The sequence below is a fragment of the Varroa destructor genome, unplaced genomic scaffold, assembly GCF_002443255.2.
Source record: "Varroa destructor unplaced genomic scaffold, Vdes_3.0 BEIS01000001.1, whole genome shotgun sequence".
NCBI lineage: Eukaryota > Metazoa > Arthropoda > Arachnida > Mesostigmata > Varroidae > Varroa > Varroa destructor.
Genome location: NW_019211454.1, coordinates 23,987,189 through 23,998,582, shown reverse-complemented (window position 1 = coordinate 23,998,582; position 11,394 = coordinate 23,987,189). Strand labels below are relative to the sequence as shown.

The window sequence follows — 11,394 nt, the reverse complement described above, 5'->3', positions numbered from 1 at the left end:
TGAGATAATAAGTGGGCTTTTGCAAATACACAATTCGAATCGAATGTTAACGTTTGACACTGGGTTAAGTTCACGGTAAGCTTTCGGCTTCTACAAATGCAATAGCCGTGACGGATGAGTAGAGAGACCATTGTGATTTGTCGTGTCAGGTTGGCAGAGCTTTCTCAACCCATTTTGGTGGCCTGCCAGTATAATTCTTTCGAAGAACACTTCTTCCAATCGATGGCCGCAATGAAAGAGCATGACAAAAAGAAGTGCCAGCTGCTCAAGTATTTATTGCATCATGCGAGAGGTCTGCCGTATAACCGGCGTAGATGGCAGACTCTGGTAGAACGCTTGATACAAAAATTTTTGGCAATCGATGTTACGCTAGTGGAGTTTGGGCATACTCTGCATGTTGCGTCCTCGTCTTTTGTCCCCATGATTTTGCGAAGCGATATGGGAATGCGGGCTTGGGCTCTGTTGGTTAGCGAGCTCGTCGACTACTCAAAGCGCGCCATTTTTTGGGTTGGCGCCAGACTTAAGCTATAAGTGCAAAGCTTGAATAAAGCTTTTATTCGAAATCATCTCAGTAATCGCTAAGTATCTGTAGAATATGGAGCGGTTTATGATACACATCTATGGGGGGTCTGTTCGACTGCGCACTTTATACTGCCTCCACTAGTTTATCCGAAAACCACAGTCATCAGGTGACATTGTATACTTTGCTTACCACAGGACATGAGAAATAGACACGTTAGAGTTGCATGCTGATTTTTGGATTAGGTAATAGGGGCTAAATGAGGCCATTGCCATCTCTAACCTATCGCCACCGTCTGAAAATTATTTAATTCTTATAAATACCAAATTAGGCAAAAAAAGAAATGAGGTAATAAGTGTGCTGCATCTTGATTTCAATCAGGCACAATGAAACTTCTTATTCCGTGCTGATCGACTGGTTCGTCCAATAAAGTCCTATCACTTTATTAAATATTGGTTTTTAAAGACAGTTTTAAACTGAAGAACGTCGTTTCCCGACAGTTCGCTCAATTTGCTTGTGACATTCAAAACGCGAATCGTAAGTGTAGGTGAAAAGGTGGCGTCCTGCGCGTCCTACTGAACGGCATGTGGCGCAGCTGGGATAGGAAAGACAGACATTCTCACCGGTGTGCTTGCTAAGGACCACATGTTAAAGTTAATATCAGACAATGGCAAAGTGCCGTACAATAAGGACGGAAGAACCATCAATTTTTCGAAGGCTACTGATTAGTTCGGTACAATTTTGTCTGATTGACGCCATATCAATTCATCCTTCGGTTTTTTTATTGCGTTCTATTTTTTGAACGAGTTTCTAGAATGACAGGACTGTCTTTTTTTAGACTCAAGATGAACACCTCTTCTTCTCTGAGTATTTTTGTCATCTCCGGAGTCCTCAAAGTCTGTAAGATCTGCACTGCTCGCCGAAGTGATGGGACTTCGAAAGGCGGCAGAATTTTGGCCGTCAGACGAAGTGCGTACATTCGATGTCGGTAACCCGCTACTTCGTCGGATTTTTGCTGCACCGACAGCTCCACCTTTGCCCTTCTTTCTAGGCTTTTGATTTTTTTTTTTTTTTAGATCACGTTTTCTCGCTTTTTCTGTTTTTCGCGGTTTTTTTTTTGCTTTATCTCTAGGCTCTACGAGAGGTTTAGCGTTATCCATGAAAGATTTTTTTGGATATTTCGCGCGCCTCACTGGAGACTTTAAGACCACCGTTTTACCAGTAGGAAATGGAGATTGAGGAGACCGAACTGGTGGTGAGATTCGGGGTGCAGATAACGGAGGAGATGGAACTGACTCTGGAGGTGAGGCCGATTCAGGAGGTGAAGCCGATTCAGGAGGTGAAGCCGATCCAGGAGGTGAAGCCGATCCAGGAGGTGAAATCGATTCAGGAGGTGAAGCCGATTCAGGAGGAGGTAAAAATGACCTAGGAAGACGCGGAGGTGATTTCAAAAGAGGTTGGGGTGGCTTAGGAAGAGATGGGGGTACCTGCGGAGGAGGTGGGAATGCCTGGGAAGAAGGTGAGGGTGTATGGGGAGGAGGTGGGGGTGCGTGGAGAAAAGATGGAGGTGCCTGGGGAGAAAGTGGGGGTGCCAGGGAAGGAGCCTTATCAAATGAAGCAGAAGGGTGGATGTCTGGATACGGAGACGGATATTTCTGCTTCGTGCGATGCAACGGTATGTTTGGTGAAATACTCGTTCGAACAGGAACATATTGAGGTTTCTGGATAGACGTGCCAGAAAATGCAGTAGCACTTGAAGCAGGGGAAACCGGAATATTCACTGATATCTCAGAACCTACTGGCCGCTCGTCGCGAGCACTTTCCGGCTCCTCACACTCTTCCTTAGTTACCGAGCCAGAAATTTTTGGCACTAACGCCTTCGCCATCCCTGTGAGCAGTGGTTCAACAGATTGCCATTGGCTGAATGCACGACCAATGATGGGTTCAACAAGACCGCTCGTTCTTTCTTTAGGCTTGTCAAAATGAGTTTCAGCCGGCCATTCTTTAACTGTGCGTTTAGCTTTTGGGGTTACTCCTTTAAGTTTGTCAGTTTGATCAAGGAACCTCTTCACGGATCTTACTAGCGAATCCTTCGGGACTGGATAGGGATTCGTCGGGTCCTCATATCTATGCCTAAAGTATCCTTCTTGACGAGACGAATTAAATTGCTGAGTGCTGTTTGTAAATACATGGGCATCTTCGTCCGAATGTGGGTCGGGGGTAACCAAGTTCGCCATCTTCTTTACCTACATGAATTTCCAGAAAGTGAGTATTAAGTCCGTTTGCATATTGCAAGCAAGTTATTAAAGCTCGGATATGCTACATGTACGTTATAACTAAAGCGTTACTAATAAAAAGATCATACTGTACCCGAATGCAATACCTGCATAAATAGATATGTTATTGAAAGGCTTCTATATGAATAGTATAATATGGCGCACGTACGACTTGGGCTTTAGTAAAGTTTGGTTTCAATTAACTTGAGATGGAACAGCAGAAGCCCCGGCATAGACGGACCAAACTGGGTACGCTTGCATAAACTTAGCGGACGAATGGCATGACATCCGTAGGAACTTTTATGTACTAGTCTGTTCTGTTAAACTAGCCACCACAATAACTAAAACAACCATAGCTCAATAAATAAATGAATATTATTAGTTTAGAACATTTTAGTCGGTTTTAATGACCCAGTACGTGCAATAATCATTGTTTTTAAAGTCCTCACTCGAGAATGTCCATGTCCTATGACTACTTGACTTCATGTCACGAGTTCAAAGGCGGTTCATCGTTAGCAAAGATAAAATTTGGATATGTCAGCCTAACGTGATAACAAATCAGGTGATATCCATTATTGCGTTAGTAGAATAAATGGCAGCACTATAATTACTAACAGCAATTGACAGTCTTCCTTCTGATGCGTTTGTGATCTCTATCTTCAAAAATTTGGCGCAGGGTAAAACGACGAGACGGTTCTGTCTACCGATTTAGTTCCTATGAGATAATATCTCAGTCGTTTTATCTTCTTGTTCTCTTGTTAGATGAGTAGAAGAGGATAGCACAATTGCAACGGTTCATGGTGTATAGTGTGTCCTACGAGCGTACCAACGTGACGATGGAACCAAAAGTTGGGTAAAAGCGGGCACACGAGATCATGACAGAATATAAAAATTCAGCCCAATTATAATGCTGTAGCACTTACATTTTTGTTTCCTATGGCGGGCTGCAAAGACGGCTTAGCAGTATCATCGAAGCCAGCAATCTCGAATTGGCGGGAAGCCATGAAGTTGTTCTTAGCTTTATCGTTAGTAGTGGTGGTGGGTAGTGGAGAATATGAATGTCTTTGCTGTTTGCTCCTTAACTTACTTCCCAAAGCTTTATCCTGACTCTTGGAAATTTTTATCCACTTGTAAAGCACAGCAGTGAATATGATGCCAAATCCTAAAATACACAATATTGTAAATAAAATACGCGTTCAGTCGATAACTAGCAACCAGCTCATGCCTGAATGCAGTGAAGACCCTAAAACATTTTTTTTTTTTTTTGTTTTCAATTTAAGGATTCGTCACTGTTCGTTATTCAAGTTGCTCTTTGAGAAAACGGCGATACGCAGATTTAAATGTGGCAACTTTTTGCAGGTCCTTTTGTCATGGCAGTTAGGTGCACCTAAATTCCCAAATCGATTAACACACGATGGCAATTAACAAACTATGTGCCCTGCGCTGTCTAGCAGGTCAAACGCAGTAGATATATCTAACAATTATATAGCGGGTGAGCTTACTATTATGATTTATCTAAACGATTGCTTGGTCGGCTAAAGCTAGTATATTGTAGTATTATATTGGTAAAAAGAAACTGCTCTTCAGACCCTACCTAAACTGATCATATCTGTATGTTTCAGCCAACATAGACAACAGCCGGACGAGATAGGCGATTTTAGGTCTATCTACATTCCGCGTAAAATTCAACAACCAATCAAGGTATTATCACGTATATATTTTGAAATATTTCATTATGTACCATGGATATCTACTGTCATTATTCAATTTTCAAAATCGCAGTCCTATGTAGAAATTTTACGTAGGTTTGACTTTTGGGGTAAACTACCTTGAAAGTAACACAAAAACGTTTTCACTAAGGTGAACAAAAACATTTCCTCTTTTCATCGATCGGATACAGTCGAGTTTAGTAGACTCGGGAAAAAGCGAAGAACATGTGCAGTTAAATGATGCCCACCAGGTATTAAGAGGACGGTCATTTGTGACGTCACTGCAATGATGACGGTAACCACCCCGAAAGCCAAAAAAATTACGATAAGGATGCATGCCAGATCCCCTTGAATGAGGAAATCGTTTAGTGGAAACGATGGCGTCTGGTCTTTTGCAGCATTAAAAGACGATCCCCTCAGCGCGTCATGAATCCTTACTGGGTGTTCCAGAAGTGGGTCGCCGACGCCCTTGACGTCGATCGTTATTTGGCGGTTATTCCATATATGTCGTAGTTCCTGATTCACATTGGCCTGGCTTTCATTATTCCAGTCGTAGTTTCCCATCAGCTCGTTGTCATTCGGGCATACCCCCCTATAAAATTCTAAAATTCGGGCAAGGGGAGTGATGCCAAATTCGTGGTCCTACCTCGGCAGCCTTTCGATGTAATAACGAGTGAAACAAATGCAGTGCGTAGCAATGTGCATAGTTCACAATGTTTTGCACATAATGAGAAGGATGCGGGTTCCTTAGGCTACGGGCTGCAAAAATCGTACACATCAGTTTATCTAATCTATCACCGTTTCAAATTTGACAATGCTACTCATTGTCTGCTTTTTTCATGGGGAACCTCACTAATGTTTCTAACGGATCACATATAAAGACGCGAAAACATTGTACGCTCACATGAACTAATATATAATGATGATTATCAGCTTGCTTATGGTGGCGCTGCTACGGCAAAACGTCTTGATTCCTATCGATATGCGGCAGCAATATTGAATTCTGTAGTATTTGTCTTTGCGTAATAGCGCCATCGCAAGTGCGTACATTAAAAAAAAAAAAAGATTAATTTACATCAACTTACAAATGTCAGTTTTGTAATTATTTAACTCCTTATTATCATAAACTTATACGCTGCTTGAACATTTGTGTTTGCGATGCATATCTATTTATATGATGTTCTACGCTTGGGTGGAACATTTTGCTTGTTGAGGGCTAATAAAGGATTTCATTGGTTTTCCGAATGAATGAAGCAGAAAGCCCGACCGTCTCCACGCTTAGAGCAGACGAAAAAAATTACGTAACCACATGTCTCTTTTTAACTAATTACGTCACTCCTTTTCGGTAAAACGAGATATATCACATTCATATATTCGTACCTATCAACAACAGATTTATTACACCGTCACCTACCTGTGACAGAACTATTTGTTAGATTCTGAAATAGCTCCTTATGAACAAAGTAAATTGAAAAATTGTTTGTTTTTCTTCTTATTTGAGAACTTCGGAACGGAAACACGGGGATAAAAGAAACGATAATAATGAATATTTCGTTGCGCAAACGAAAGCACCATGAAGGCATTCGCTTAAACCATACCTTGAAGGGCGATACCTCTCATAGACACACCTGTTACCATTATTCGCAGACTGTTCAAGACCGAAGAAGAAGAATCTAGGTCATGGTCTCGCTGCCTAGCCCTTGCTTCAAACGTAACCTGTGTGTTTTTTCTATTTTTCTTTCTATTTTTTCTATGCCCATACAAAATTTAAGAAACCAATAGCGTGATCTGGTTATTATTTAGAGCGCAAAGATGTATAAAATAAGAGCAGTAAGGCTGCGTTTCTGCAACTGAATTACCTACAAATATAATAATTAAATAAACATTAATAAGCAAGGACATCGAGTTACTATGCCCGAGATGCTAGGTCAGCCAACAGTGCTTAGATTCACCGCTATATATAACCGTTAAGAGATTCTATCACCGTTTTCAAATTTGCTCCAAACTAATCTGTGAAACTCAAGCTTCGAATTATTTAGCGCAAATAGGGGTACTCTTTTAACATACACCTTTTGCAGTAGCGGCTAACAGGACATTAGACCTAGGGTACTGAACTTGGCAACAATCGTTTAGGCCTTTCAACAGCTACTAACAGCAGTATTCGTACGTCTACAATTCCATATTCTGATTTTTGCAAAAGCTAGACGATCTTCACTTTTCGAATGCAACATATACACAAGTGAAATGTTGTATTTAAGGCATACAATCACCAAATGGCCGATTCATGGCCTAAGTGTTTCAAGCTTTACATTTTAAGCGTTTTTACGTTTCCGTACGCAGCTCGATCTCACATAGCCTGTATCGATAAATAACATGCCCGATTCGAGCCTAGTTATCTTAAAAGCAAAAGATAAAATAGAACATGTCTTATCTGGCTATAATAAGCTTCTATATTAGTCCTTTTCAAACCTACACAATAAAGCACCGCTTCTCCATAATGATTCAAATCATATAATAAGGTATATGCTATCGTCTATTTAAAAGAAAATTATGGCTAAACATTAACGAGAGGCCTTCCAGGCGAGACGCAACAAACAGGAAGGAATAATTAATGGCCACTAATATTCCAAGCGAGCGTTCTAAAGCAGCTCCTTATCCAAAATGTGGAATGATTCAAGCAGATCTTTTTAGAGTAACTCGTGCGTTACTCATGATCGAAACGAGCAAGCATCCTGATCTTATTTCTATTATTGTTTCAGTTCAATTGAATGCAACGCCAAAAATCTTTATCTCTACTCGCGCCATTTTGTCAATCCCTCCCCAAAAAGGTCAATCATCCCTTGTTGAGAACGTTTCCTCGCATACGAGCGACTGGAGCTATGAGAATGTCAAATTTTGAGGGAATTAGCTAAATCGTCCCTCTGTTCCAGCGCACATCTCAGGATACACGAATGATGATAAAGATAGCTAGTTGTTTTCTTTTTTTTTTTTTTTTTGCATGCAGTAAACATGCAAAAATAAATGCGCGTTTATTGATACTTGGCTGATCAATTTAAACATACGAAAAATACATACGTAACTTTCCATCAGCTAAAACAGCCCAATTTAGAACTATGCTTACCTTTCTCGGACCTTATAACCATATCATCCGGTAACTCTAAAGCATCTGATTTTGATATTCGATATAAAAATAGTATGACCACTTGCAGAAATGTGCTTTGCAGGATTAGAACTTGGAATTCTGCGGTCCTAAATCTCTGACATACATACAATTCAACAGCTGAACAAAACATACCATTATGTACTCAAATAATGCATGGTCTACCTTTCTTTTCAATGAATAAGTGTAACTGCATATTTTCAGCTCCCTATTTAACATCATATGTAAAATCATGTAATTGACCACAAATTTGGCAAGCTACAAGCTAGTATTTTAAATATTCTCTAAAAGTTAGGTGTATGAGATCTGCACAACGCACGCGCTCGCTCACATATTCGCCTTGACTGAAGTGATATTTAGCAGAAGATTCATCGCGATTAAGGTTTTCAATTAACGGTAAAGGTGTCCAAGAAGATCACCATGATTAATCCTGTATACGAAACGCATATGTGAAATAAAGATCAATCATCTTCATCAGGCGATTTATGTTAGTCAATTGAATTGAGGAGCTTAACCTGCCATAATTCTAAAATGGTTCATGGCAATGACAAAAGCTACTCCAATTTTCTGGCTCTTTGGTTTTTTTGGACAAAATATTCTGTTATCAACTGTCGACACTTCGTTTGGCTCTGTTGTCAACAAAGTTGCCTCTATGGGCCCTATATAGGAATCTGCTGAGGGTCTAACCCGAGAAGAAGATAGTTACTGATTTTCGGTTCTTTTAGGACAGTAGAAACCTACTTCCGTAGTGGTAACGCGTGTACTTAGCTACCTTAGGGACACCCGGCCTCAGACGTACCTGGTGTCGTGTTGGCATTCAGTTTTCTAAAGCAATTTTTACCTCGACGTAAAACTCGAAACATTTACTTCAGGTAGGAGAAATCTTTGACTAGTCATACTCTGTAAGCCACATTAAGCATATGACATGTTGCGAGCCGCAAATAAATACTTCCAATTCAAGCTACTAGTTATTGCGTGCAAAAGACGTTCTGGTGGTAAATCTTCAATATTATTTCAGCCACCGTTTGCCTTTTTGTTTTGGATGAAACAGACATAAATCGTACGTTAGCAAAACAATTAGTAAGCGATGTTTTACCCTTCTCGCTTACGGCCAAATACGATGAAATGGCCGAAGAGAAGAAAAGGGGCTGGTATGACACAAAGTGACAAAAAAGCGTTCTGTTTTATGATTTTTTTCTTTTTTCCTACTCACTTTTAGGGACGCCCGTATCGCAATGGGCAGGGACCAAACGGGGCCGTAGCACTAGCTCAGCTTTTTTGCCGTTACTGGCTTGACCGGAGCTGCGTGCTTTCATTAATGCGTCCCACACAGCCGTCCTGTCATGTACAAAAGGAAAAAGATGCACGGTAACGAATGGGAAGAGAATGCTTTACTGCTTGAAGGGGGCCATTTATGAACATCCCGGGACTCACAGTGGTAGCGTTGGCGACAGCAGCCGTTCCCTGTTTCGAGTTCCTGCATCGCCTTAACGGCGGTATTACGATGGACAAACTATTCTTTCACTAAGAACTCCTACTGTAACTGATCTCCCTATCGTATGTTCTGATGGTTGTCGGCTGGTTAGTCGTTACTCGCCATTTCTTGAGAATACGTGCAACGGCATGCCCTCGCCAATCCATCCTCACCTAAAGCGAGCGAAAGCAAATATGAGAGGAGAAGTTCCCAGAAGAGTGGGGAAGAAAGCGTGCAGGTGGTTTGGTAATATCTGAAACTCATTCGCGTTCCGAAACGGAATATCACGATCCACTGTGAGTACAATACTACTAGATGATACAGTCACGAAATGAGCGGACAGATCTGGTTTCAATATGATATCACGCATACAGCAACAATGCCAACCGAACCAACAGAACCTTAGAGAAATAGGGTCTCGGCCGCTTCGTTCGCCCAATCTTCGCCCCAAACACAGAGGCCATATTCCTCCGACTTTCCCATCGCTCTCCCTGCTCTCCGACCATTTCTTCGTGGTACCAGTAAATCTGCCCCGATGTGCTAGTAGTTACACCACCATATACGAATTCCTCTCTGCCGTACTATTAGCAGTATCGTTCGTTTTCGACCGCAAACGCGGCCATTGCTGCCGTCGCCTTCGCTGCAGCACCGCAAGCGGAAAAGCTATCTGATGGGAACCGAAGTGGCTAGTCGTTGTAAGAATGAAGTGAAAGCGGCGTTGGGTTAGGCTGGAATCCTAAATGAAACGCGGTCGAAAAAACACAGATCGCGATGGACAACGAGTGCAGATTGAAGAGCCGGGAAGGAACTGGGGTGGGGACTGACCAGATGGAAGCCACGAGCGTAACAAAAGGTCCTACAACGAGCCTGCGAAAACAGGCCACAGAACCGTTGGTCTTTGTTCGGTCATTTGCTAAACGAAGCTCACTCAATACGTCCAGTCCGCCTAGAAATACAGCAGATACGTATCCGCACAACAGACGTACGCAGCAAATGTTTTCATTACGCTCCTTACAATTGCACACTTTTCATCGTACACGTCACCATCGAGGTTCCACCACCACAACCAGTTGTGGCTGGCACTGAGTCTTGAAAAAAACAGGGAGTGATGAAGGGGTAGACTCATAGAGCGTATCAGGGTTAACAAACTCGTTCCAAGGCTAAAGCTTGCAGGCCATATTTGTTTATGAATGTTAAGGAGACTCTGAAAATTGCAAACAAGGCTATCGAATAGGCAGCTAAAAGAAAGTTTCGCACACGCATAGCCCTGACGCAAACTTCATTGTCAGGCGACGGCGACAGATATAGAAACACATTTTACGACATAAGATTCGTACCTTTATACATGTTCCACCTTAACCTTTACTTTAGGTTTACTATAAATTCAAGATGAAAAACATGCAGGTTTTGTCCGAAGGATGATCATGGATCAATTCTAGGTTAACATGTTAAAATAACATGTTGCTTATTTGCCTAATAAGCTACGCTACAGCTTAGAACTTGGCTTAAACAACACATATAGTTGAAGTTATTGCTCGTTCAGCTAGAAACCATTCGTACTATAATTTCCGTTTTCAAAAATGGCATGTTTTATCAGTGCTAACCTAGTCAGAATCCTTTTTTGATCCAAAAGATCGAATTGCGTAAGCTCTGGTTTAGCAAAAACAGAAGGCATGTCTAATTTACTAATCCTACGTTATAAAGCGATATAACCGACATAATTAATACGTATTGAATTGATAATTCTAATAACACTCATTCCAGTCAATCAGCTATAACTAATTCATAGCTACACTCTCGCTGCTCAGAAACAAAATTCTGTTCTTCAGGTTGTGCATGCGTACTGGTGATTTTGTGTTGAAAAATTGTTTGTCTTTGAAAAATATCCTGTTTTTCTAAATCTCAGCTTGAACGTTGCACGTTCAGCCATTGAAAACAGCTAACAATAGAAGGCTAGGGGAAAGCGAGCATTTAAAGAAATGCGCTTTCTTACTACATTAAAAATATTTTATTATTACTGTTGATCAATAGTTGAATTACTTATATTTTTTATGCATGCTGTCACAAAATCAGAAATACCGGCTATATCAGATTTCTACCTTTTCGACCATTGTGACGAGGTTGCCGTGACCAATAAATAATACGGGAACAAAAAATTTAGTTCCAGCTTATGTCCAACGAGTGTTAATTGGTTTCACGTTTTGTTTGAAGGCTAATAAGAAATTTATATATATATATATATATATATATATATA

General features: G+C 41.0%; 1 protein-coding gene across 2 annotated transcripts; it reads right to left on the bottom strand.

The window, feature by feature from the left end:
* Positions 1–930: 930 nt before the first annotated feature.
* LOC111243208 (uncharacterized) lies at positions 931–9,219 on the bottom strand. Of its 2 annotated transcripts, XM_022788427.2 has the most exons (5): positions 9,100–9,219; positions 8,879–9,003; positions 4,754–5,264; positions 3,720–3,958; positions 931–2,766 (listed from the first exon to the last, which is right to left on the bottom strand). In XM_022788427.2, exons 3-5 carry the CDS (start codon positions 5,067–5,069, stop codon positions 1,312–1,314), a joined length of 2,010 nt encoding a protein of 669 aa, XP_022644162.1. In that variant the 5' UTR covers positions 5,070–5,264; positions 8,879–9,003; positions 9,100–9,219; the 3' UTR covers positions 931–1,311. The 2 variants fall into 2 exon arrangements, with proteins under 2 accessions (XP_022644162.1, XP_086833096.1); XM_086976970.1 differs by lacking the exons at positions 8,879–9,003; positions 9,100–9,219 and having other exon boundaries at positions 4,625–4,896.
* Positions 9,220–11,394: the final 2,175 nt, after the last annotated feature.